General features: G+C 41.5%; 2 protein-coding genes and 1 long non-coding RNA gene across 5 annotated transcripts in view; 1 reads left to right on the top strand and 2 right to left on the bottom strand.

Annotated features, from left to right (window-relative positions):
- The window catches only part of SLFN11 (schlafen family member 11), a 24031-nt gene extending 13830 nt beyond the window's left edge, over window positions 1–10201 (bottom strand). Inside the window, exon 1 of the mRNA XM_027099734.1 lies at window positions 9958–10201. The gene's annotated coding sequence lies outside the window, so the exon portion shown is untranslated. The remainder of the gene's footprint in view (window positions 1–9957) is intronic.
- Window positions 6832–21984, top strand: LOC113616428 (uncharacterized). 3 transcript variants are annotated; one of them, XR_003431299.1, is made up of 5 exons: window positions 6832–7129; window positions 8471–8534; window positions 17361–17523; window positions 20607–21353; window positions 21756–21984. It is a non-coding gene; the product is annotated as an uncharacterized LOC113616428 (long non-coding RNA). The 3 variants fall into 3 exon arrangements; XR_003431300.1 differs by having other exon boundaries at window positions 6834–7129; window positions 20607–21162; window positions 21302–21984; XR_003431298.1 differs by lacking the exons at window positions 20607–21353; window positions 21756–21984 and having other exon boundaries at window positions 6850–7129; window positions 17361–17700.
- SLFN14 (schlafen family member 14) lies at window positions 18753–27883 on the bottom strand. Its single transcript, XM_027099733.1, has 4 exons — window positions 26295–27883; window positions 24735–24863; window positions 23127–23841; window positions 18753–20922 (listed from the first exon to the last, which is right to left on the bottom strand). The coding sequence occupies exons 1-4, from the start codon at window positions 27352–27354 to the stop codon at window positions 20088–20090; spliced, it is 2739 nt and encodes a 912-aa protein (XP_026955534.1). The 5' UTR covers window positions 27355–27883; the 3' UTR covers window positions 18753–20087.

Raw genomic sequence — 27883 nt, 5'->3', positions numbered from 1 at the left:
GATTCGGAGGCTCTGGCTCACTCAGGCCGGGGGGTAGGGAGGGTCACGGAGTGTGGGGCAGGCCTGCAGCGGCAGAGGCCGGCGTGATGTTGCAGCCTGAGGCGCGCGTGCGTTCTCCCGGGGGAGTTGTCCCTGGATCCCGGGACCCTGGCAATGGCGGGCTGCACAGGCTCCCCGGAAGGGCGTGTGGCTAGTGACCTGTGTTCGCACACAGGCCTCCTGGCGGCGGCAGCAGCGGCCTTAGCGTCTCATGTCTGTCTCTGGGCTCCGCACTTTTAGCCGCGGCTCGCTCCCGTCCCTGGAGCTCTCTCAAGCAGCGTTCTTAATCCCCTCTCCTCGTGCACCAGGAAACAAAGAGGGACGTAAAAGTCTCTTGCCTCTTCGGCAGGTCCAGACTTTTCCCCGGACTCTCTCCCGGCTAGCCGCGGCGCACCAACGCCCTGCAGGCTGTGCTCACGCAGCCAACCTCAGTCCTCTCCCGGCGCTCCGACAAAAGCCGGAGCCCCAGCTCCCAGTCCCGCCCGCCCCGGCGGGCGAGCAGACAAGCCCCTCGGCTGGTGAGTTCCGGTCGGCCCGATCCTCTGCGCTGGAATCTGTCCGCTTTGCCCTCCGCACCCCTGTTGCTGTGCTCTCCTCCGCGGCTCCCAAGCTCCCCCACTCCGCCTCCCGAAGTCTCTACCCGCGAAGGGGCTTCCTAGTGTGTGGACACTTTTCCTCCTTCACAGCTCTCTCCCGCTGGTGCAGGACCCGTCCCTATCCTTTTGTCTCTGTTTAGTTTTTTCTTTTGCCCTAACCAGGTACGTGGGGGGTTCCTTGCCTTTTGGGAGGTCTGAGGTCTTCTGCCAGCGTTCAGTAGGTGCTCCGTCCAAAGAAGGATTTTAAGGAAGGGAGTGACATGAACACATAGACATTTTATTATTTTATTTATTTATTTATTTGGCTGCATTGGATCTTTAGTTGTGGCATGCAGGACCTTTCGCTGTGGCATGGGCTCTTTGTTGTGGCACACGGGCTTCTCTCTAGTTGTGGCATGCAGGTTTTCTCTCTCTGGTCATGGCGTGCATGGTCCAGAGTGTGTGGTCTCTGTAGTTTTTGGCACGTGGGCTCTCTCACTGAGGCACGCGAGCTCAGTAACGGTGCGCGGGCTTAGTTGCCCAGCGGCATGTGGGATCTTAGTTCCCTGACCAGGGATCGAACCCACGTCACCTGCATTGGAAGGTGAATTCTCTACCACTGGACCACCAGGGAAGTCCCTAGACATTTTAAAAGACACATTAATGTAGAAGAACAGATCCATGGTTGCCAAGGGTTATGGGGAGGGAAGGGTGTGACTACAAAGGGATAACACAAAGGAATTTGTTGAGGTGATGAAACTGTTCTGTTTCCTGATTGTGGTTGTAATTATATGAATCTATTCATGTGTTAAAACTCATAGAGCTGCACACCCAAAAAGTTAATTTTTTTGCATGATAAATTATTAAGGGGGGGCACATTATTAATTACAGGTGGAGAACTAATTAGAGAGGAGCAAACCAGTAGGGAGGGTTTTGCAGTAATCCGGGTGAGAGATGATGGTAGCCTGGGCCACAGTTGGGGCCATGGGAATGAAGAGATGTGAGTATATCTGAGAGACATTTAGAAAATAAAATTAACATGGCTCTGTATTGAACAGATAGAGATCAGGAGAAAGGATTAAAATTTAGTAAGTGGGTTTTGGCTTGGGCAACTGGGTGGTTAGTGGTACCACTTATTGGCAAAAGATCAATGATTATTGAAGGTGGGTGATTGATAAGTGGAGATTCACTCTCCTATTCTCTCCTTCTCTCTATTTTTGTGCATATTTGAAAAGTTTCCATAATAAGTTTTAAAATTGACTTCATCTATTAACTGGGTGGTGGACATATTGGTGTTCATTATATTGCTCTCTGTATTCTTCTGTAAGTTTGAAATTATTCATGACATAAAAAAGAAAACTTTTGCCTCCAAAAAATTTTTAAAGGCGAGTAGGGCATATGAATTTAGATTATTAGTAAGAAAGTGGTTGAACTTTTGGATTATGCATTCTTAGGTGGATAGGGTGGAAAACAAAGATGGCCAGGGCAGAAGGTGGATCTGAGAAATGGGGAAAAAGAAGGATCAGTGGATTCTAAGATTTTTGATGTCAAAAAAACACTTGTATTTGGGAGTGATTGAGCAAATCAGTAAAACTCAACAGTACCATAGTGAGGAGAGGGCTCTTAAAACTCTTAGGGATGTGTTGCAACCTACAGTCATTTTTCTCTCTTGCTTGATTATATACTGAAGCATGCCATCGAAACATTTCATTTATTAACTTTTTAGCACAGGAAACATTCAATGAGCACTCACTGTGGGCACACAAACTGCTGTGAGAGACACAAAGAATCTGACTGCTGGAGATGTATGGTTTAGGGTCCATCAGATTACCATGATATGGCTTAAACGATATGTGGAGAAAAACCCATAGCCCTAATCCCTATATTGGTAAGAGAGAAAAATTTAAACAGAGTGACTCTCATCAACATTGAAAGAACTTAGAAAAAGAACCAGATTGCAAAGGAACGCAAAAGAAAAGGAATAATAGATGGAAGGGCAGACGGAAGTTGGAAAATTAAAAAGGAATTATTTGATTAATTAACAAGATGGAGAGTTTTGTTTTTGTTTGTTTTGCTTTTTGCTTATTTGGTTTTTGTTTTTTAGACAAGCCACTAGCATCTTTATTATTTATTTATTTATTTTAAATTTTATTGGAGTATAGTTGATTTACAATGTTGTGTTAGTTTCAGGTGTACAGCAAAGTGATTCAGTTATACGTATATATATATTCACTCTTTTTCAGATTCTTTTCCCATATAGTTTATTACAGAATACTGAGCAGAGTTCCCTGTGCTATACAGTAGGTCCTGGTTGATTATCTATTTTATATATAGTAGTGTGTGTATGTTAATCCCAAGGTCCTAGCATTTTTATTATTTAAAAAGAACTCTGCACAAACAAAAGGGTTAGATAGGGGAAACTCTTCAGGACCTAAGGCTTGATAAACAGCTCTTAGAGGATACCCAAAGCACAATCTGTAAAAGAAAAACAATCATTAAATTGGACTTCATCAAAAATTTAAAACTTTTGCCATGCGAAACCTCCTATTAAGGAAATGAAAAGACAAGCTACAGACTGGGAGAATATATTTGCAAATCACATACCTGACAAATATCCGAAATCTAGAATATATAAAGAACTCTAAAATTCAGCAAACTAGGAATAGAGGGAAACTTCCTCAACTTGATAAAGAACATTTATTTAAAAGATCTATAGCTAACATCACACTTAATGGTGAGAAACTAGATACTTTCCCACTAAGATCAGGAACAAGGCAAGCATATCCCCTCTCACCACTCTTATTCAACATAGTACTGGAAGTCCTAGTTAATGCATTAAGACAAGAAAAGGAAATAAGAGGTTTACAGATTGGGAAGGGAAAAGTACAGCTGTCTGCATTCACAGATGACATGATTATCTCTGTAGACAATTCCAAAGAATCAACAAAAAAAAAACCCACAAAAAACCAAAAAAAAAACGCTTGGAACTAATTAGCAATTATAGCAAGGTTGCAGAATACATGATTAGTATACGAAAGTCAATTGCTTTTTTATATACCAGCAATGAACAACTGGAATTTGAAATTTAAAACATAATGTCACTTACTTTAGAACAACAACAAAAAAAAGAAATGACATACTTACGTATAAATCTAATAAGACATATACAAGTTCTAAGGAGGAAAATGACAAAACTCTGTTGAAGGAAATCAAAGGAGAGCTAAAGAAATGAAGAGATAGTCCCATGTGCATGGATAAGAAGATTCAATATTGTCAAGAAATCAGTGCTTCCCAATTTGATCTATAGACTCAGTGCAATTCAAATCAAAATCCCAGCAATTATTTTGTGAATATCAACAAACTGATTCTAAGGTTTACATGGAAAGGCAAAAGACCCAGAATAGCCAACACAATATTGAAAGAACAAAGTCAGAAGACTGACCAAACCAACTTCAAGACTAACTATAACGTTGTAGTGATAAAGACAGTGTGATGTTGATGAAATAGATCAGTGGAACAGATAAGACAGCCCAGAAATAGCCTCATACAAATATATTCAACTGATCTTTGACAAAGGGGAAAAGGCAATTCAATGGATAAAGGAGAGTCCTGTCAACAAATGGTGCAGAAAACAATGGACATCTACATGCAGAACTATGAGTCTAGATACAGACCTATACCTTTCACAAAAATTAACTCAAATGGATAATAGACCCAAATGTAAAATGCAAACCCATAAAACTTCTAGAAGATGACATAGGAGGCAATCTAGGTGACCTTAGGTTTGGTAGTTAGTGACTTTTTAGATACAACTCCAAAAGCATGATTCATGAAAAGAACTGATACGTTGGACTTCATTAAAATTATAAACTTCTGCTCTGCAAAAGACACTGAAGAAAATGATAAGGTAAGCCACAGGCTGGGAGGAAATTTCTTTAAAACATATATCTAATAAAGGATTGGTATCCAAAACATACAAAGAACTCTTAAAACTCATCAATAAAACAAACAACCCAATTTTTTAAATGGGTAAAATATCTGAACAGACACCTTACCAAGAAGATATACAGATGGGAGAGTTCCCTGGTCGTCCAGTGGTTAGGAGTCCTCGCTTTCACTGCTATGGGCCTGGGTTCGATCCTTGGTTGGGGAACTAAGATCCTGCAAGCCATACTCACGGCCAGAAAGAAAAAAAAAAGAAGATACACAGATGGCAAAGGAGTATGTGAAAAGATGTCCACATCATATGTCATTGGGGAATTGCAAATTAAAACAACGATGAGCTACCACAGCATACCTATTAAAATGGCTAAAATCCAAAACACTTACAACAACAAAAGTTGATGAGTATGTGGAGCAACAGGAACTCTCATTCTTTGCTGGTGGGAATGAAAAATGGTACAGCCACTTTGGAAGACAGTTTAGTTGCTTCTTACAAAATTAAACATATTGTTACCATATGATCTGGCAATAGTGTTCCTTGGTATTTACCCCAAAGAGTTGAATACCTATGTCCACAAAAACCTGCACATGAATGTTTATAGTAGCTTTGCTCATGATTACCAAAATTTGGAAGCAACCGAGATGTTTTTCAACAGATGAATAGGTAAACAATGTGTGCAAGGAGACAAGAACAGTCATTTTAGCACTGTCTGTAACACCAAATTTTGGAAATACCCTAACTGTCCATCAATAATGAAATAAGGAAATGAAACGTGGTAATATTTGCTGAAAGGAGTATTGTGAGCCACTTGAAGAGAATAAACGAAAACACACACACAATGACACAGATATCAGAAACAAAATGTAGAGTTAAAAAATCAAGTTGCAGAAATATACATATAACATTAAACAATTTAAATAAGCTAAAAATGCACACAACAATATTACATATTATTCCTGTATGTGTGTGTGTATAAAACAGTGTGTGTTAAAAACAGAGTAAAAGAGGGCTTCCCTGGTGGCGCAGTGGTTGAGAGTCCGCCTGCCGCTGCAGGGGACACGGGTTCGTGCCCCGGTCCGGGAAGATCCCACATGCCGCGGAGCGGCTGGGCCCGTGAGCCATGGCCGCTGAGCCTGCGCGTCTGGAGCCTGTCCTCCGCAACGGGAGAGGCCACAACAGTGAGAGGCTCACGTACCGCAAAAAAAAAAAATAGTGTAAAAGATATACAGTAACTCAGAATGTTGGTTGCTTCTGAGAAAAGGAGAGAAAAATGAAACTGGAAATAGAAGGCAAAGAGAACCTCAAACTTATCTACAATATTTTACTTACTGAATTTTTTAAAAGCTTGAAGTAACTATGGCAAGATGCCAGCAGTTGTCAATTTGAGGTAATGGAGTAACAAAAATTGGGGATAACAAAAGTTTTTTAGATTTGTTTTTTGTACTTAAAGTTTATTATTATTGCTATTATTAAACACACACACACACACACACACACACACACACACACACACACAGACCCAAATTGGGTTTAGCCCAGAATACAAGATTAGACAATACAAGAAAAACCATTAATTAATAAAAAAGTCATAGGAACATTAATAGAAAGTCAAAATTATCTCAATAAATACAAACATTTGTTTGATAATATATATTTACAAAGTACTCTAGAGAAGCATTATTTAAGAAGAGTAGCAGGGGGGTATTTTAATCTTAGTTTTAAGGCAACATCACACACACACACACACACACACACACACACACACACACCCCCCTGAGTCTTTAATCTTGGAGTCTTTTTTCTTCACGAAATTCTTGGATTTTAATTTATTTTTTACTTGGGGTATAGTTGTTTCACAATGTTGTGTTAGTTTCTACTGTAAAGCGAAGTGAATCGGCCATATGTATACATACATCCCGTCTTTTTTGCATTTCCTTTTCATTTAGGTCTCCACAGGGCACTAAGTAGAGTTCCCTGTGCTATACAGCAGGTTCTCATTAGTTATTTATTTTATACATATTAGTGTATAATCTAAGAGTCTTAAGGTAACATCACACACACACACACACACACGCACACCCCAAAAAAACCCGAGTCCCGCTCTCCCGCGCTCAACACGCACAAACGAGTCCTTCCCTCCCGGGCTCACTGCTCGCACTTGAGCACTCCTGCCCTTCGGCTCTGCGCCTGCGCCCTGCACCTCCCCCACCTGGCGTTTTGGTTTCTCTTTTCCTGCTTCCCCGCCCCCAACCGGGCGGGTTTCTTGAGCGTGCGTGCGCGCGCAGCTTGGGAAAAGCTAGTCTGAGAAGCAGAGCCTCTGCGTGTGGGCCCAAGGGGAAGAATGGAATGCGGAAGGGTTATGAGTCCCCGGGGCTGAGAAAATTGGAATCCACAAACAAACAAACAATCAGACCCTGGACAGAGGAGACCCACAACCTCAGACCTGGCTCTGTCTGCCCCAGGCATTATGCTATCTTGTATTTCAAAGATGAAGACTCAAACCAGAGAAGTTATGACCTGCTCAGGATTAGATGACCTTCTCTGACTTATCTCTTTTCCCCACATCAATGCTGTAAGTATACTCTCTAGTAGTTTGTCCTCATTTAATTTGGGTCTAAAAAATCATCTTACATCTATGGCTGCAGTAATAAAAACATATTTATGTTGTAAAAATGAGTATGGCAGTTGATGTCTGCAACATACCCAGAATATCTGTAGGTGTTGCCTGTGTCTAGGAAAATAAGTATCTATTATCACAGATGATTTTTTTCCTATTATAGAGTGGTAAATTTCTCAACCATCCACTTGCTGAATTATTCCTAATTTTACATTCATTCGTGCCCTATCTCCAAAAAGATTAGAAGAAGCAACTTGTTAAAGTTGGGAAGTTGCTGTACAGTATAAACTAATACACTATTGTAAAGCAACTATACTCCAATGAAAATAAAAAAAAAATTATTCACAATAGCCAAGATGTGGAAACAACCTAATTGTCCATAAGTAGATAAAGAAAATGTGGTGTGTATATATGATGGAATATTACTCAACCATAAAAGGAAGGAAATATTGCCATTTGTGACAACATGGATGGACCTTGAGGGTATTATGCTAAGTAAAATAACTCAGAAAGACAAATGCTGTATGATCTTACTTATATGTGGAATCTTAAAAAATGACAATAAACTGAACTCATAGAACAGATCGGTGGTTGCCAGAAGTGAGGGAAGGGAGGGTGAAATGTGTTAAGGTGGTCAAAAGGTACAAACTTCCAGTTATAAATAAGTCCTGGGATATAATGCACAGCATGGTGACTACAGTTAAGAATACTTTACTGTATATTTGAAAGTTGCTAAAAGAGTATATCTTAAAAGTTCTCATCATAAGAAAAAAATGTAACTATGTGTGGTCACAGATGTTAACTAAACTTTTTGTAGTAATCACTTTGCAATATATACATATATCAAATCATTGTGCTGTATACCTTAAAGTAATACAGTGTTACATGTCAGTTATATCTCAGTAATAATAATAAAAAGACTTAGAGAACTTTCTATTAAAAAAATAAATAAATAAAAAATAAAGTTGGGCAAGTTATTTTCCAGTGCTTTAATAAATGTTGGTAAACAAAATAACTAAATGAATTTTTGACACACTTGCAAAAAATAACCTGGAAAATCCAACTAGGTCAGAGCTTCCGGGTCAATATATTTTAAAGTTTTTTTCTGAAAATGAAAGTGTATACATTATGAAAAACAAGAAAACCCTTTCCGTAGAGATCAACCAATTGGGTACCTGACAAAGAATCCTTTGTCACAGTCACCCCTTCCCACCAAGACTCTAGCTCCTCCCTGTCCCATCTGAAAGTTTGTTTCCAGATAGTTCGTTGATCAGTCCACCTTATAACTCTCTACAGCACTGTCTCAGACCTCTGTCAGGTTGTCTGGCTGGAATCCTGCATCCCTGGCCTCAGCTAGAAGGTGAGTCCCATCTAAGGGCCAGTTCTCCTGTCTATTTCACTTAAGAAAAATGTGGGCATAACAGGTCCACCTCAGCCTCTCTTGCCTAAAGTAGATATATCTGGAAGGGTCTCTAGCCGCAGGGTGGATTTTTATCTTAGGGTTCTGTGGTCGTTTTTTCAGCCCATCTTTTCTGTTGAACAGGCATGGCTCAGGTCTCTCCAGGCAGTCTCTACCTACCTAGCGAATTAGAAGATTCCTTAGGGTCTGGGTGCTGAAAACACCTGAGTCCTGACCTGTTTGGGTGTCTGCAGCTTAACAAAAGCAAGCCCAGAAGAAATTTTTATTTCCTTAAGAAGGGAAAGGAGAATGTTCCCCGCCTTTTTAAACCTGGTTTCCTGAAACCAAAGGTAAACATGCTTCTGTCTTTTAGGTTTCAGTTTCTCAGAAAACTAATTAGAAGGCATTTGCCTCTTAGTGGCTGTCTTTCCAGCCTCAAGGGCCGGGGGCGGGGCTGAATATTGCCTTTCTATCAATAGAAATTTGTCCTTTTAATAAGTAGGTGAAAAGTGAGTTAGTTCTGGCTTGAAACTTTAAACTTCTTGGAGAACAAGACTACAGAAAAACCTGTTTGGATACACATCAAACTATTATTAAGGATTTCACCCTGGGGAGTAGAATTGGAAAGGAAGATGGTAAGGGGAGGAGAAATTGTTATTTTGTACATTATGCCTGTATTACTCGAGAAATGTTTAATGCAATAAGGAAAAGAAAGCAGTGCTAGAGTCAGATAGGTAATTAAGCAGTGCATCTCGTTGACCTTCTCACTTAATTTTTCTGGTAGCCTCTATAAGCCCAACAGTTGCAGTTAAATCCTGTTGAAACTGCTGCTGGGTTTCCTGTTATTGATTTGACTGCTAATACTGTTAGTATTGTTTTGATTAAGTTTCTTCTACTTACTACTTTGATCTGCAGCTTCCCTCTACAGCCTACACAAATCACAGTCCCCTGGAGCTCTTTTTTGGTTTCTTTTGGGTAGCCATCCTTATAGACTGCAAAAATTATTACAGTATAGACTTAGCAATCTTTTTTTTTTTTTTTTTTTTTTTTCTGTACGCAGGCCTCTCACTGTTGCGGCCTACTCCCGTTGCAGAGCACAGGCTCCGGACGCGCAGGTTCAGTAGCCATGGCTCACGGGCCCAGCCTCTCCACGACATGTGGGATCTTCCCGGACCGGGGCACGAACCTGTGTCCCCTAGCATCGACAGGCGGATTCTCAACCACTGCGCCACCAGGGAAGCCCAGCAATAATTTTTAATATTGAGAAAAGGTGTCGTGCACCAAAGGGAATTGACTGGCCCTTCTCGTTCTTATTATGACTGCGAGACACCCTTCAGCAATAACCATCAGGAACCTTTGAAAAAAATAAAGGGTTATTACTTACAGGATCTGGAAATACACAGCAGACCTGGGGCCACACAGCGAGGTTGTGGGTAGAGAGAAAAGGAGAACATGCTGGCCTGGGGTTCCGCTTTCTCTGGGGTGGAGGATGGGAGCTTAGAGTTTGGCGGGCTCCCTATTGGTAAACTTGAAACATAAGGGCGGAAATTTAAAACAGGAAGAAATAAAAAAAAAAAAAAAGCGAAAAACAGTGACCCACGGGGAATTCCCTGGCGCTCCAGTGGTTGGGACTCAGTGTTTTCACTGCCAAGGGCTTGGGTTCAATCCCTGGTCAGGAACTAAGATCCCACAAGCCGTGTGACCAAAACAGACAAAACACAGGGGCTTCTCTGGTGGCGCAGTGGTTGGGAATCCGCCTGCCGATGCAGGGGACGCGGGTTCTTCCCTCGGGGCGGCTGGGCCGGTGAGCCATGGCCGCTGAGCCTGCGCGTCCGGAGCCTGTACTCTGTGGCAGGAGAGGCTGCAGCAGTAAGACGCCCGCGTACTGCAAAAAAAAAAAAAAGACAAAACACAAAGAAAGTCCAGCAACCCAAATGGTCAGTTATGAAATCAACCAAGCTCACAAAAACAAAAGAGCCTCCTCATTGCCGGGAGGTGGCTGGCAAAGTGTTTAATCAAGATAGACATCTTTAAAATGAGTAAGGAAAGAAAAAACGTCAACTATCAGGTTCTACACTACAACCAAATAATTAGTTCCCAGTCTTGGCTGCTCATCAGAACCTTTCAGCACACTTTTTAAAAATGCAGATTCTAAATTTTTTTTTTAAATAAAAATAAACTAAAGGGCTTCCCTGGTGGCGCAGTGGTTGAGAGTCTGCCTGCCGATGCAGGCGACACAGGTTCGTGCCCCGGTCCGGGAAGATCCCACATGCCGCGAAGCGGCTGGGCCCGTGAGCCATGGCCGCTGAGCCTGCGCGGCTGGAGCTTGTGCTCCGCAACGGAAGAGGCCACAACAGTGAGAGGCCCGCGTACCAAAAATAAATAAATAAATAATAATTTAAAAAAAACTAAAAATTTTTTAAAAAGAGAAAAAAAAAAAAAAAAAGCAGGTTCTCAGGCTTCTCCCCAGACACGATGCAGCAAACAATGAATCTGTATTTTTAAGATTCCCAGGTGATTCTATGGTCAGCCAGGTTCGGGAACTACTGGACTCCCATATTTCCTGTCTCCCATTGTTACAATCTTTCAGCTCACTATTCATGGTGAATTGTCCTAGAAATTACTACTATTATAGACTGCCACACAAATCCAGTTTGTACCAAATCTGGTTCTAATATGGCGAGCATTATCACTTCATGACATTGCCTACATGTGGCAAACAGAGCAGGTAATAATCTGATTGCACAAAAGCAATACATCCCACAAATTGTCCCAGAGACACAGCATTTTTTAAAAAAGTTATACCTGAGACATGTCCAGTGAGAAAAACTCAGCAGGGTCCAGGGGATGTCTTTTTGTTTTTTAGTAATTAACAATTGGATTTATTGCCATTTCTTCACATTTTTCTCTTATCTCTCTACAAGGTATCTTGGTTTATATCAGAAATGAAAATCAAAGAAGTACATATTATATTATAAATAGTACATTATTAATAGTGTACATTTTTGTATAATGTTTTTATTTGGAAACAATTTCAAACTGGCAGAAAATTTGCAAGTACAGTTGTAAATAACTTTTTCTTGAATTATTCGAAAGTAAATTACTAACCTGATTTCCCATTATCCCTGAACACATTATTCTACATAACCACAAGACAGTCATCAAAGTCAGGAAATAAACACTGATATATTATTACTATCTAATCTCCAGGGCATGTCTTAAGAGCCACCATTTACAGAGGATTTAGTATTAGGCCAGCATTTCATAGTACCCCTGTGTTGGGGTTCAGAGTAGGCTGCCCCAAGATATGCCACAATGGCATATTGATAATTCTGAGTGAAAACTACTTGAGAAACAGGTGGTGGGGGAAAGACTGATATTAAAAAAAACATTCTGACCACCCCACCCCCCCGTTTTCCCCCAGAAAGTAGAAAAGAAATCTCCCGTGTCAAAGTATCCTCCCTATACCAGGAGATTAGAAAGTATCCTTATCACCAGTTAAGGAATTCAAGGCTAAGAAAGCCGAATAAGCAAACTCTGTTCCTTCCTGAGTCGGCTACCCCAAGCACAAACCCCTTTGTTAAATCTTCACAAATAATTGTTTCTCTGCCTAAAAATGTTATATGAACAGCCTTCTTTGGTCGCTTGGGGAGGCATTTCTATGAGACCTCTCTGCATTCTAATTAATTTTTTTTCTCCTGTTAATTTGTCTTGTGTCAATCTTCAGCTAAAAGAACTCGAGGGGTAGGGGGGAAATTTCCCCCTTCCCAACATCTCTTATACCTAGGAAGAAACTAAGCTTCAGAAAGGTTAAGTAGCAGTGTTTCATCACATGCCAGGCACTGAGAATTTAGTGGTGGTTTAATAGCTACTGTTTGTCGACACTTGGATTTTGTACCAAGCACATGGAACACAGCATTGAATCTTTATGACAACTGTCTGAGACATGGCTATATTATTATTTCCATTTTATGTAAGAAAGAGCAGTTAACCTGCCCAGATCACATTTGGGTACCTGAGGCTATATTTGAACCTTGTCACATTTGGCTCTGAAACCCACACAAGTACATGGGTACTTCCTCCAAGCTCAGTCTGATGGACGTTCTGGTCATTCCTGGGTAGCACTGTAAGTAGTGAGTGGGTGTTCTTCCTGTAATTCAGTCACAGTCTCCACCCATTTCAACAGTCAATACAACGTTTCCTAAATGATCTCCGAATTCCAGTCTTAGGCCCCTGCCCTAAAGCTGAGAGGGGCCTAGGATCTGGAATTTTAACAACCACACCAGGTGATTCTTATCAGGAAAATTTGGACAACACTGTTTAGGTAGCTTTGAATGAACAGAGTCTGTTATACAGACCTCCTGCATTGTGTGCCTGGCAACAGGCACCCTTGAGGGAGGGCACAACCACCAATGGCAGCTTCTCACACTGACCTGTGGGGAAATGAGGGGAGAAGAATGCGTCCGTCCTAATCATGTTACTCTGTTGCTGAGTTGCCTAAAATGTCTTCACTCCACCCCTACCTCCGTATGTGATGGAGTTTGGTGAAGAGCTTCTGTATCTTTTACTTGCCCATCATCATCTTTCTTTCTGTAGGCGTGAATTCAGGTGGGTTTGGCTAAGAAATCAACTGGAACATTAGAGGATCTGCTGTGCCGGGAATCACCCCTCCTTAGGCTGTAATGTGGACAGTGTCTCAGTGGGAAACTGCAGAGTGGGAAGGGGCCTCCAGAACAACTGACCCCAACAGGATGCAAAACACAGTGTATACTATGATTACAACTTTGCTAAAATATATCTGCCAATGGACTAACACTGGAAATGAATAAGCAAAAGTGGAAGCAGCTGTATGATACAGCGGTAGGAAGGAGTTTTCTCATTCTCTACCTTTTTTTTTTTTTTTTGGCCATATCACACAGCTTGTGGGACCTTAGTCCTCAGACCAAGGATCAAACCTGGGCCTTCAGCAGTGAAAGCATGGAGTCCTAATCTCTGGACCACCAGGGAATTCCCTGTCATTGTCTACTTTTTTTTTTTTTAACATCTTTATTGGAGTATAATTGCTTTACAATGGTCTGTTAGTTTCTGCTTTATAACAAAGTGAATCAGCTATACATATACCTACACCCACATATCTCCTCCCTCTTCCATCTCCCTCCCACCCTCCCTATCCCACCCCTCTAGGTGGTCACAAAGCACAGAGCTCATCTCCCTGTGCTATGCAGCTGCTTCCCACTAGCTATCTGTTTTACATTTGGTAGTATATATATGTCCATGCCACTCTCTCACTTCGTCCCAGCTTACCCTTCCCCCTCCCCGTGTCCTCAAGTCCATTCTCTATGTCTGCGTCTTTATTCCTGTCCTGCCCCTAGGTTCTTCAGAACCTTTGTTTTTTTTTTTAGATTCCGTATATATGTGTTAGCATACGGTATTTGTTTTTCTCTTTCTGACTTACTTCACTCTGTATGACAGACTCTAGGTCCATCCATCTCCCTACAAATAACTCAATTTCGTTTCTTTTTATGGCTGAGTAATATTCCATTGTCATTCTCTACTTTTTAATCTTTCTGTAATGTCATTATATAGATCTCATAATGAAAGATATATATATATATTTAAATAATTTTATTTTATTTATTTATTTATTTTATTTTTGGCTGTGTTGGGTCTTCGTTGCTGCACGCAGGCATTTCTCTGCGGCGAGCGGGGGCTCCTCTTCATTGTGGTGTGCGGGCTTCTCACTGCGGTGGCTTCTCTTGTTGTGGAGCACAGGCTCTAGGCACGTGGGCTTCAGTAGTCGTGGCTCGCAGGCTCTTGAGCGCAGGCTCAGTAGTTGTGGCGCACGGGCTTAGTTACTCTGCAGCATGTGGGATTTTCCCAGACCAGGGCTCAAACCCGTGTCTCCTGCATTGGCAGGCGGATTCTTAACCACTGCGCCACCAGGGAAGCCCCTATGAAAGGTATATTTTTAAAGTTTCTTACTGTAGAAATCACTTTTCCCTAAACATTTCTGTTATGTGAGTCATTTTTGTTATCATACAGATTTTGTAGAAAAGTTTTAGAAGCTAACAAAAGCCATGTTGCTTAATATCACAAATATTCTGAGTATATCCAATCCTAGTCTCCATATCAAAGCAAATAAATTACTGTGAACATGGAGACTCATGCATTTAACTTTGACGTGCAGGAAGGCAGAATAGCAAAGAGGCTAAAGTAGACTTTGGAGTCAGGCAGACATGGGTTCAGATCTTGGGTTCAGAATTTACTAGGTGGTCTCAGGCAAGGCACATTTTCCTCAACTGTAAATTAAAGCTAATCAGGGCCAAAATTTATTGAGAGCCTTCCATATGCCAGGCTTTATTTAAATATATTATTTATTTCAACCTTCATCTTTATCTAAGGCATAGGTATGAATTTTATTTCTGTTTTACAAATGAGAAAGCTGAGTCTTAAAGGGGGAAATTAACTTGCCTGAGGTCATTCAGCCGATTAAGAAATACGGTTGGAATTCAAAGCTCTGGTCAATCTGACCCTAGGAGTCAAGCTCTTAACACGACTTTATCCTACCTTGCTTGAGGCTGCTATACATAATTCAAAGATTGAGGGGATGAGAAAAGATATAAGGTATTTAAAACATTTTGCACAGTATCTGACACATAGTAAGCACTCACTATATGTTAGCTATAATCTTAGATATCAGAGGATACAGGGATGGAGCTGTAGAGGCATTTTGATGTATTAGCCATTGACTGATGGGGTTTATTTGTCATATCTGGCTGTCTTGGAAGGGAGCCCGTGCTTCCCTCATTCCCCCCCACCCAAGACATGCTTCTTCCAAGCTGTATAATTGGGCAAAGAAGACAACTTTCCCTGATTAAAGCAGAGGTGAAGGTGGACTTTAAATGCAAATGGTCTGAGATGATTCTGAAACAATAAACAATAAAAAGAGGATGAACATAGTGGCTGTGTCCTAATTCCTCATTCTTCACTTCCATTTTAGGCTGAGAATGAAAGAAGGAACAAAATTGAAAACTGATCCCATTTATTTCAAAATCATGTCACCTCTGTCAGCTGAAGATACTGAACTAAGAGGCAGCTTGAGTCTCCTTCCGCTTGTGCATGAGGTAGATTCAGAAGGAAAACATTGTCTCTGGAACTTTTAAATGCCCATTCCATTTGAAAACGAGCAAGATAGATGTATATTTCTCCCCTCCCCCCACAAAAAGACTTTGCAAAAAGGAGGAAAATGGGGATTTTACACTAAATCTTGGGAGAAGCCAAGATGCAGCAGCCTCGGAGGAGATTTGCCAGTCCATGTTAGGAGTCCCTGGCTTTGGACAGGTCAGGAATATGACCTGAGTCTGATTCTGAGCTTTGCAGAAGAAGAAATTCAGATTTTTCTAGAACGATCAGGAGGCTCTGGGAGAACTGACAGATATTAAGTGTAGGAAACAGTATAGACTACTCAGCTGTTTTCACTTGCAGTGGAGGCCAATGCTTTCTAGAGTTGAGAGCTTGACCAAGGATCCTGTTAGCAAACATGAGTATTCTCGCCTTTGGAGAGTATCTTCAGAGTATTTCTACATTCTCAGAGTTGAGATGACTAAATCTATTTAAATGTTATATTTATCCAGCTTGGACACTTACTAGACATGTGCCTTTCAGAAAATTAAATTCTCTGCGCCTCAGTTTTACCATCTATGAAGTGGTGATAACATGTGTATGGTATACCTCATATGAGTTGTTGTGAGAATGTACACAAAGCATTAGCAAATAGTAGCTGGTTGTAGTAACATCTCAGTAAATAGAAACATACGGTTATTATAAATTTTGTGCTTATTTGAAATTGAAGCTTCTTGAAAATAATTTGATGTTCAGCCTCTCCCAAACCATGGGGAAACTGAGGCAGCTCAGCTTCATAAGAAATCTAGTTTACCTCTCTGGTTCTTCCTCTTTCCATTTCATAGATGGCACAGTCTTTCTTCAAAACAAGTCCTATATGGGAATTCCCTGGCGGTCCAGTGGTTAGGATTCCGCACTTCCACTGCAGGGGGCGTGGATTCGCTCCCTGGTCGGGGGAACTAAGATTCCGCAAGCTACGCAGTGCGGCCAAAAAAAAGAGTTCTATTGATGATTAGAGGTATCCTGCCTTTTCTTTTCTCTGGGATAACACCCTACATTGGTTTCAAGTGACGAGAGCTTTTTATTTACATATAATGTTAAGGTTACATAATTCATGATCCCATCTGTAATTTTCCAAGTTAGATTCCTCCTCTGAGGTTCTGGGTTATGGTGATGGGCCTTGGTTTTACTCTGCATGCAGACAGCGTGCTCTGAGCCACCTGTTTCTGAGATGCCAGTGCCTCTTTTGTCATCAAAACCTGGTCAGCATTTTGTTCTCTTGTTTAAGGCAACAAATCTGAATGTTGTTATGTACAGTACGAATAAGGTGAATCTTTTATCAAGGTCACCTTTTTGAGCCAGTCATCTCACCTCTGGGGATTCATAAATATACCAAGGAAAGAAAAGGTCATATGCCTGAGTAGAGTATGTGCCTGGCTTGATTTTAATAGTGTAAAATTGCTAGTTACCCAAATTATTAGGAGGATGATTACTGAAATTTTGTATAATCTTCTGGGATATTGTGCAACCATTAAAAATGATCATTTTGAAGACTACACTACAACATGGGGAAATGCCTGCATTAGTCAGCTACTGCTGCAAAACAAACAAGCTTAGAATCTCAATCATACAATAAGTCTTTTTCTCTCACTTCTGCATTTGCAGGTCAGCTGGATTTTGGCTAATCTTGTCGGGATCAGTGGAACTTGGCTCCAGCCATGAGTTGAGTTCACATCTCTCATTCCTCCGTGACTAGTGGGCTGCCCAAGACATCATCTTCACAAGGTGGTAGCAGAAGCCCAAGAGAGCAGACCCAGCACTGAAATGGGTAAAGCCTCTGTACACATCACAACTACTAACATTTCATTGGCTAAATAAAGTCATACAGCCAAGCTGACATCAAGGGGGTGGAAAATATACTCCAGCTGTAATCTCAGGAACTACACATGGTATAGGTGTAGGGAGTGATGAAGTACTGGGAAGAATTATACAGTCTACAACAGTGCCTCACAAAAAGATTACATGGAAAAAACACATGCACAGGATATAAAATTGATTGTACAACTTGATCATAACTATGTAAAAATATTTTTTGCAAGTCAACAAAGAATAGAAATAAATAACCAAAAATGAAAAAAATCATGACTGGATAACAAGTGGCTAAGAACTGTTTATTTTGCCTCTCTCCATTTCTCAAACTTACATAATATAGTACCTTTCTTTTTTAAAGTAAGTTTTAGAAGCTTCTCACAGCAGGCATGTTATTTCACCAAACAAATTGTTTTTATCTATTATATTAAGGGTCTGTAGGAAAAATGTAGAATTCTAAGCACATTCAAGTTAGCCATTTATTCTTAGTCTCCACCAGTTCCTAATCTCAAACTCAAATCTAACAAACTTCCATCAACATGGACCTTTAGCTGTTGCCTAAAAACAGTTTAAATTCCTTTATTCTCTTATTCTCCATTATGGCAGTGTTAATTATTCTCCACACTGACCTCTTTGAAGTCCCCAAAATTAGATATTCATTCTATTGGCTAGAAGCATTGTCCTAGTAGATTCTGATTTTCTGAAAGGAGCAAGTCCATTCAGTAAATAATTACTGAGCACCTGCCATGTTCAAGGTGCTGCACTAGTTACTTTCAGGGAAATAATAAAGATGTGTAAGTGCCATCCTTACTGTCAGGGGTCTCACAGTCTAATGGGAAGAGAAATCTGTACACATACATTTGGGGCCAGAAAGAACAGACTAGAAGAAAGATTCATGAGTTCTCAACCCTGGTGGCACATTGGAATCATCCGGACAACTTTTATTTATTTATTTATGGCTGCATTGGGTCTTCGTTGCTGCGTGTGGGCTTTCTCTAGTTGTGGAGAGCAGGGGCTACTCTTTGTTGCGGTGCGCGGGCTTCTCATTTCAGTGGCTTCTTGTTACGGAGCATGGGCTCTAGGCTTGCGGGCTTCAGTAGTTGTGGCATGTGGGCTCAGTAGTTGTGGCTCACAGTCTCTCGAGCACAGGCTCAGTAGTTGTGGCACATGGGCTTAGTTGCTCCACAGCATGTGGGATCTTCCCGGACCAGGGCTTGACCCCATGTCCCCTGCATTGGCAGGCGGATTCTTAACCACTGCGCTGTCAGGGAAGTCCCTGGACAACTTTTAATAAATACCGTTGCCCAGGCCCATGCCCAGAGATGCTGATTTAACTGGTCTCGTTTCTGGCCTGATCACTGCTATTTTTTAAAGCTCCCCAGATGGTTATAATGAGCAGCCAGTGTTGAGAACCACTGGATTAGGCCTTCTACTTTGAGCCCGACCAAACTGTCTGCATAGAACTGACAAAGACTCTCAAATGCAATATTTAAAACAATTAATTTGTTTAAAAAAATCAATTATTTTATCAAAAATTATACAATGTATGCAAATAGTTCAAAGTCAAATGGCACTGAGGCTTATGACTAAAATTTAGCAGACCCCTGTTCTCTCCATTCCCTCAATCCTCCTCCACTTTTGACTCTTTATTTTTAGAGAATTCACACATTTCCCATTCTCCGAATGTTAACACGCTGGTATCTTTTGCTTCATCAAAAACTAACTAATTGCTGAACTTTATTTTCTCCCATCTAAAAGTACCCTTAAAACCCCCAAGGAAAGGTAAAAATGATGAAATATCAGGTAGCTGGAGCAACAGGAGTAAGTGGGGAGGTTCTTCTGTTCAATCCAGTATCAGGAGAGCCGACCACTAGGTTCAGATGGCTGGCTTGGGGGCCTGAGCAGTTCAGAGAGGCAGCTAAGAGCACTTTTCCAAGCCCTGCCTGCTCTTCCACCTCTTGGAAAGATGATGGGCTTTATCTGAAATTATAACCAAAAAGAATATTTCCTCACTTTCTCCTGGATTTGTGCCTGGAGGGCACCCTACCCCATCCCCAAAATAGGCCAGCAAGGCTGGGGTGCGTTAGAAACACTGGGAGATAGAGGTATAATAAAGGATGCATTAGGACAGTAAGTCAGGGTGTATCCTGGAAAGCCTTGAAAATTAGTTTGGTTTGACTGCGGGGACTCCCTGGGGATACATTAGCAGGGATGTCACAAAGTCAGTTCTGTATTTGAGGAGGACTTCTGTGGTTGACAAGATGGAAGCTGGATTGGACTAGAAAAACCAGAGGCAAGGCACCAGTGATAAGTACCAGGGAAGAGGTGGAGTGGAGTGGGAAAAGGACAGTGACACTGCAAACAGACTGAAAGGCCCAGTCCCAAGAGATGTTTCTGTGGCTCCATGCTATTCTGACTGTGCCTGGATTTCCTCACTTGTAACACATGAAAAGGCATAGCTGCCACCTGCCTGGGAGCAGGGACTCTGCTCTTTCTCCCTTCCTGTACTGTTTGAAATAATTTTCAGAAGGTTGCCCTCTTTTCATAAAGCAGGTAAAGGTGTTTAATGGCTCTCGAGGCAAAACAGAGCTTATGAACTTCCTCTGACAGGGCATATTCCGGACTGAGCCCAAACACAATATTCCTCTCCAGGCCTGAAAACTGCTGAATACTGTCTAAAATGATGTGACCATCCAAAACACCAGAGACCTGGCTGAACACGACCTTCACTGCTCCGTGGGTCTCAAATAATTCCATTGCTCTTAGTAGTGCAAGCTCATAGCGTCCTCTGTCCTCCCCTCTCCTGCACAGAATTGCTATATCTTTGGGCAGATATCCACATTGGAACAGGTTGTGACATCTTTCTGCCACGTGTTTTGCAATTTCTTCTGTGGTCAGGTTCGTCTCTGTCTCACACACCCCAGGCAGAGCCTGAGCGCACATTGCTTCCTCATAGGCAGCTTCCCTAAATGATGCCAATGTGTCTGGAGACACGTTGGGGTGAGGATTTTCTTTGATCCTCTTCATTTCTTCTTTCATCAGCATCGCTATGTCCAGAGCACAGTGGATCCCATTGGTGATTGTTTTTCGAGGAAACTGAGCAGATGGAGGGGGAAGGCCATTGATATCTGCATGACGGACTTGGAAAGGGTCCAGAAAAAGCCAGAGGATCCCGTGGTGAAGATTTTCACTTCCGGCGCCCCTCACCTTTGGATGGGTGATGCTCCTAGCCTTCATGTACCAGTCACCATATTTACTGCAGAAATTCTCAGTCTCATCCATCACTATGTGTTTGATCTTTGAGAATTCCCCTTGCATGAAGGTTTTCCGGGTCACAGCTTGGCAGGTGGTTTGCTGGCTGTAAGGATGAAGGAGAAAATAGGGCTTCAGCCATATAAACAAAGGAAATACCATGCATTTATTATTCTCTGGATTAGCATTAGAGACTGGTTCTCATCTGGAGACTGATTCACTGATTCAATAACTACAAAAATGCTCTACTTACAAGTTACCTGATAGACAGAATACATAATTGCAAACCCTACTCTTTGGGGTTATTAAGTTGAATCTGCATGCGATACTTTTGAAATGAACCCAGGTAGGAGATTTTATTATTTCTACCATAGTCCATTTCTGCTGCTTGACAATCCCTGAAGGTAAATTCCTTACATCTAAAGGAAATATCAAAAGGAATTTACACTTGTTACTACTATTTCTTTACTTTCTGTCTTTTTTAGAGCTGGAGAACAGTCACCTAGAGGCATATCATAATTTTCGTATGCAAAAGAGGTATGGGCTCATACAAGTTCCTCTAAAGAAAATCCTATTTCCCCACTTACTTGTAGTACAAAAGCAGAAGCCTCTTTAGATTTTGGTAAGGAAAACATTAAGAGGTTGCTGAGTTCCATGACATGTCAAGTAGGGTACCAAGTCTGCAGGGTCTTTGCCTCTATGGAGCTACCAATCCTACTTACTTAGCTCAATTTTCCTTTATAGTATGTTTTAGCATACGTGTGTGTGTGTGTGTGTGTATACTTTTTTTTTTTAAAACAAACTTGGTTGTTTCTTGCCACCTCTAATTTGGAGTCAAGTCATATCACCCATCCCTGCAGATGTGGGACTGCATGTGCAGTCCCTGGGGCTTTACTCCCTATGTCCTGAATCATAACTATTCACGTTCCTCTCTTCCAGGTTGGACTCTGTAGACTTCTTGAAGAAAAGCATTGATTCTTAGTCATCTCCGTAACCCACTCACATTAAGTTCATAGATGTTTGTTGAATTGAATTTGTCTTTTGACTGGGGATATTTAAAAACTTATACCTGGGGCTTCCCTGGTGGCGCAGTGGTTGAGAGTCCGCCTGCCGATGCAGGGGACACGGGTTCATGCCCCGGTCTGGGAAGATCCCACATACTGCGGAGCGGCTGGGCCTGTGAGCCATGGCCACTGAGCCTGCGCGTCCAGAGCCTGTGCTCCGCAAAGGGAGAGGCCACAACAGTGAGAGGCCCATGTACCGCAAAAAAAAAAAAACAAAAAACAAAAAAAAACTTATACCTGTAAAGCGTAATAAAGAACGTAGCCTTTAACACAGTTTACAAGATCCTTCATAGTCTGGCATCTGCCTCCTTTGCAAGTTCATCATCTGTCGCATACCCACAGTCCCTCATGGCTCCAGGCAGACCTACCATTATGATTCTCTAATCTCCATGCCTTTGCACTTGCTGTGCCCTTTGCCTTTATTCACTTCTCCTACTCACTTCTTAAGAAGGAAGTCAAGATCTCCTTCACTGGGGAGTATTTGCTGACCAATATCCAGCCCAAGTTAAGCATATCTTTAGTATCATAATAGTTACACAACACTCCCATTGCTTATTTTTCTCTTTGTCTCTCTTATTGGGCTTTACAGCAAGGTCTGCAATATGTTTTTCTCCTCTAACACTAAATGTACACAGTACCTAGCATATAAACAGTGTTCAAAAAGATTAGTTGAATAAATAAGCAAGTCAATTAAAAGCCCTCAGTTGCTGGATTGACTAACAACCAATTTCTTTTACTAAATCGAAAGCTAAAGATTTAAATCAGAAGCAAATGTGCATGTTTTCTAAAATTATTGACTCAGAACAAGTCAAACAAGTAAAAATATTTTATAAATGAAATAAATGGTATTTAAATTCAAGTTCCCATTAGGTGTAATGTCTAATTGACTGAAAGACCCTATGACTTTAAAGCACTAAATATCAAGCAAAAAGTATATGTGAAACAAGATAGGTTCGTTTCAACCTTTCTTAAATTTAAGGCCATAGATTGTGGGGGGAAAATGTTTCTAGTTATATAAACTTAAAGTTATGCATATGTAGCTAATTTCTAATGAGATGTTTAAGCCTGAACATTGCAAAGTGCCGTTTTCTAGCTCAACTACTTGATCACTTGCAAATGTGTATATAGTTTGGGCTCTTGTCCATATGCAGCAAAGGCATTGCAAAATCTTAAACTAAAGACACAAATTACTTGTGTGATACTGTTGAAAGACTGATTAAATGTGTTTAGTTAGTGAAACTCTTACATCACAAAATCCTTTAAGGCGTCACTTTCACAAACGTAGAGGATCTCTTTGGGCTTGCAGTGGAACATGTCCTTAATTTTCTCCATGATCTTTATGGCCAGGGCAGTCTTCCTGGTTCCTGGAAAGCAGTGGAGGAACAATTCTCGTGTCTCCTGAAGGCTCTCTGAAAGCAGCTCGCACTGCTCTGCTACAAGCAAATTGAAATATTCACAGCCCAGCTGGTCACTCAGAAGAGATCGAGAGCAGAGTGAGACCATGATAAGGGCCTGCAACAAATTTTCCATTTCATCCTCATCAGCAAGCCTGTAGGCTCGGGGATAGTGCATGGGGATTTCACGTGGTCTACACTGTGTGCTGGGCAGGTATATCAGCCTTGGGATGACACACAGTTTCCCTGTGTAACCACCAACAGTTCCCAGTTTCTGCTTTAATTGACGAGCAGTGTTCCGGGCATACATAAGCCCCCCAATCCACGTGGGGTCTGTTAAGATTGTATAGAGTACAAGGGGGCTGTTTACTGCTATTAGGAGAGCATCACACAGGACATTCTGCTCCTTCCTGAAGCCAATGTCACTAGCCCAGCTTTTGGAAAATATCACAAACCCCTGAGAACAAGGATATATCTGTGTCTTCATTAATTTCTCCAGTCCTTTATGATCTGAGAAGAGCTTCTTACAGAGGGATTCTGGTTTAAATTGTATCTCTTCCTGTGTCACTGAAAGTGCAAGGAATAGAAGTTACTAAAATTTCCAAAGGATATTTAAGTATTCCTGCAACATTGTAAGAAGAGATGAGCCTAGCCATGGAACTATGGGTTTCCTTGTCTGCAAAGAAAGCATCTCCTCTTCACAGGCCAGGGCTGAGAAGTCACTGTTTCTGGCAGCTCTCATACAGGGGAAGGCAATCAGGGAGGGGTCTTCACAGAACAGCCTTCTAGCACTCTGTCCTCAACCCCAAATGGTCCAGTAGTACTAGGAAGGTATTCCTTCCTGTTAAGGGTGTGTGTGTGTGTGTGTGTGAGAGAGAGACAGAGAGACAGAGACAGAGACAGAACCTGATGCTTTTGGGAAACTAAGAACTTTCCTTTTCCTGTGGCAATTTTGCCCCCATGGGATATTTGGCAATATCTGGAAATGTTTTGATTTTTCATAGCTGGAGAGGTGCCACTGGCATCTAGTGGCTAGAGGCCAGGAATGCGGCCAAACATCCTACAATTCTCAGGGCAGCCTCCCTAACAAAGAATTATCTGATCTAAATATCAATAGGGTCAAGACTGAGAAACTCTGCCTTAGGAAGAGTCTAGGTGACCCCAAGGCTCACCTCCTTCTGCCTTGGAAAGCCAGGGGGCAGCTCTTTCAAATGTATTCTCTCATATTTGGAGAACAAAAGCCATCTGTGACTGGAAGCCCAAAACGCACAGAGGTGTAGGGTGGATTTGATGACTGAAATCAAGAATTCGCCATGTATATTAATTCAGGACAATTGTATCTGCTAAGCACTACATTTGATCTTCTCTAAGGAGAAAGGCTTGGATGAATTGCTACCAATTCCTCCCAACTTAATTTTAGAAAATAAATAATCCCCTCAGCTGAAATCAAGAAGGAATACCTGGAAACAAGCGTTGTTGTAGAGCCCCCTTAAATTCCAGGACTTTGATGGGAGATGACGGGCTTCTTCGTGTAGATGAAGCTGGTGAAATCAGGTGAAGGCTGTAGTCTGCGGCCAAATTGGAAGGAGCTAAACAAATCCATGGAGAGTTGTTTCAGATGAAAAAAAAAAAGTTAAAGAATGTTTCTATTGCTCTTCCTACTGTTGACATATGGTGTGTGTCATGCCTGAGCTGTTCTCATTCTTTCTATGCCTCAAACAGTTCACATATGTTAGGAAAAGAGGTCTGGGACTCCTGTAGGGCCATGCATCATCTAAGTCACCTGTGACTTATCTTGGGCAAGTCATTTCACCTCTCTCCTGCAAGGGTGAGCAGGTGATCCCTAAGGTTCCTTCCAACTCTAATATTCTGGTTCCAGGTCACCTCTAAGAAGAAAAGGCTTCCAGTAGTGGTGGTAGTGGTGGTGGTAGGGTGGTGTCAGAAAAAGTAGGCACAGTATTTTAAAAATATTATTATAGTTGTTAAAGTCCCCCCCACCCCAAAGTTTAGATGGAATGGAAAGTAGTAGGATCTCTAGTTTGGGGTTTATGTGTGTGTGTGTGTGTATGTGTGTGTGTGTGTGTCAATAAAATCACTGAAGGCTTGATCTGAGCTTCTTTTATCAAATCTGGAACTTACTGACCATGAAGGCAAACCGATAAACTTCATTCAGCCCGTTAAGTCCTTTATGGATTGATGTGAAATCACCAGGGCTGATGCTCAGCAAAACTGTAAGGAAGTGAAAACACAAGAAATCCTCCTCCCCCACCACCATCCCCTCCCCAGCACCTTTTTTTTTTTTTTTTTTTTTTTAGGTATGTGGGCCTTTCACTGTTGTGCCTTCTCCCGTTGTGGAGCAGAGGCTCTAGACGTGCAGGCTCAACGGCCATGGCTCACAGGCCCAACCGCTCTGAGGCATGTGGGATCCTGGACCGGAGCGCGAACCCGTGTCCTCTGCATCGGCAGGCCGACTCTCAACCACTGTGCCATGAGGGAGGCCCGTACCTGGCACCTTCTTTTGCGTTAAGTTTTTCTCCACTTGGTGGTGCCCTCAGCCTAGTGGTTCAAGGTACTGGCTCCTAATGTTACTGAAACAATTCAAATTTGTCAACAAGTTTCCCTTGAAAGAATTAGTGGAGAGTCTTTCTTAAACAACATTTCTCTGAAATATCATCTTTAGAGAGAGACTATTGATGAATGTTTTAGACTAAGACTATCAGCCTGCAATTTTTTTTTCAGCAGACCTTTACAGTGCATAAAAAGGAACTTTCATGAATTCATGGCTGATGGCATACTATAACTTTCCCCAAAGAGATGAAAATCCAAGCATTTCTTGACCTCACACAGTTCATATTCTGAGTCTTTGGAACTAAAAATGTTAGAAAATAACCCTTTAATAGAAGATTTGTAAGCAAAACCAGCTTTCTATTCTCTAACCAAAATATTGACCAAATACCCAAAAGAAGGCAGAGAAGGGGCTCCTCCCTGCTGACTGGACAATGACGTCTTGTCTGCTTTACCTGATTGAATATCCAGCATCATGGCTACCCACTGCTCAGCCGTCAGCCTTGTGACAGAATTGTCCCTGATGACCCAGGAATCTGGGGCCTCTGTGAATACTACACAGCAGAAGGGCTCCACGTGTACCACACAGACATGACCATACAGGACATCTTTTTGGTACACATTCAAGATTTTGGTAGTGAAATTCACCTTTGGCTTCTCACAGCAGAAGTGGAATGTAGGCAATTTTTCTATGCAGTTTTCTATTTCTTTTTTTAATAATTCAGGGTTCACTTTTTCTCTCTTACATCCAAACACTTCTTTGCTCTTATCATCCACCCCGATAATTAGGTATCCCCCATGGGTGTTGGCAAATGCAGAAACATAATGGGGCAGCATTTCTTTAATCCGAGGGATGATCTTTTTGGTGGTGAACCTTTTAAGCTCAACATGTGTGGATTCACTGAAGTCGAGTTTCTCCTTATAGATGAGTTTATCTTTTTTAACAAATTCTGAGGCACACATCCTCATATCTTCCTCTTCCTGAATGTATTTGTCAAGAGCTTTCTGAGAATGCAGCTCCTGCACCTTTGATCTTCCTCTTTGAGCTCTGGACTGCTTCTCTCGGAGGAGCTCCAGAGCACTGCTGGCACTCAAGTTGACGGTGGAAGTCACAGCTCTCTGAAATAAATTGGAGCGCAAGCTGCAAATCCTTAGCGGGAGGCTGAAGACATCTGGGCTCCAGGACTTCACAAAAATCATAAGATTGTGCCCCTGCTGCATGTAGTCAAGGTATTTCTGTGAACCTGAAGGAAGGAGCTTTTGAAAAGAAGTTTCCAGGTCCTGTCCCAGCCCATGGAATCGGTAACTGTAGGTTTTATCATCAATCTCTGCTTTGATCACACCCCCTCCAGAATTTAACAGTGCACATGTCGCTTGGATGATTTTAGAATTCTCAGTTCTTTTCAAATAGCTATTGGTCATCTTCTTCCTTTTTTCTTCTCCAAGAGTGACTTTGCCCACTTCTACAATTATCTCAGGATAGAGCATTTCCGTATCCATCTTGAGACTCTCCATCTCAGCAGCCCTTCTGTGCCCCAAACAATGACAGAAAGGGGTTCCAATAAATAATTAGGACAGAAATGTTGCTTCTACGTTAACAAGAATTACAGAGATTACAAAATTTTCTTCAAAGCTTTAGATTATTGGAGATACATTTTAACATTGGAAATCATCTTTGATATTACTGTTTTCTCACAACTTTGCCAAGAACTTTAGCCTTCACAGCATGAACAGGAATAGATAAACTGAATGCTTAATATTTTACCATAATGGAAAAATTGCTGAACTTTTAGCCATTTTTCATTTAAAATCAGGAAGCACCAACAGTGAGCCCAGATATAAGGGGCATGGGTTGGCACAGGAGCCAAAGCAAATTACACAGAAGTAGTAGTTGCCATCAGAAGATGCCCCTATTTATAATTCAGAGGGGAAAGAAGAGAAGACAACAAACCAAGGGAGTATAGCTTTGGAGTATATTTGATGTAGAAGATCTGGCTATAAAAACAAGCATAAAACTTGGTATTCTTTTTTTTTTTTTTTTTGC

This window comes from Aethalodelphis obliquidens, unplaced genomic scaffold, assembly GCF_003676395.1.
Source record: "Aethalodelphis obliquidens isolate GAN/ISIS:26980383/991018 unplaced genomic scaffold, ASM367639v1 scaffold139, whole genome shotgun sequence".
Classification (NCBI taxonomy): Eukaryota; Metazoa; Chordata; class Mammalia; order Artiodactyla; family Delphinidae; genus Aethalodelphis; species Aethalodelphis obliquidens.
This window is presented reverse-complemented; position numbering and strand designations above follow the sequence as displayed.

Coding starts and splice junctions, on each gene's coding strand:
- SLFN14 (XM_027099733.1), bottom strand. CDS start 27,354: ATGGAGAGTCTCAAGATGGATACGGAAATGCTCTATCCTGAGATAATT. Junction 24,864..26,294: donor GATGCTGGATATTCAATCAG/GTAAAGCAGACA, acceptor GGATTTGTTTAG/CTCCTTCCAATTTGGCCGCA. Junction 23,842..24,734: donor ACAACAACGCTTGTTTCCAG/GTATTCCTTCTT, acceptor TTGCACTTTCAG/TGACACAGGAAGAGATACAA.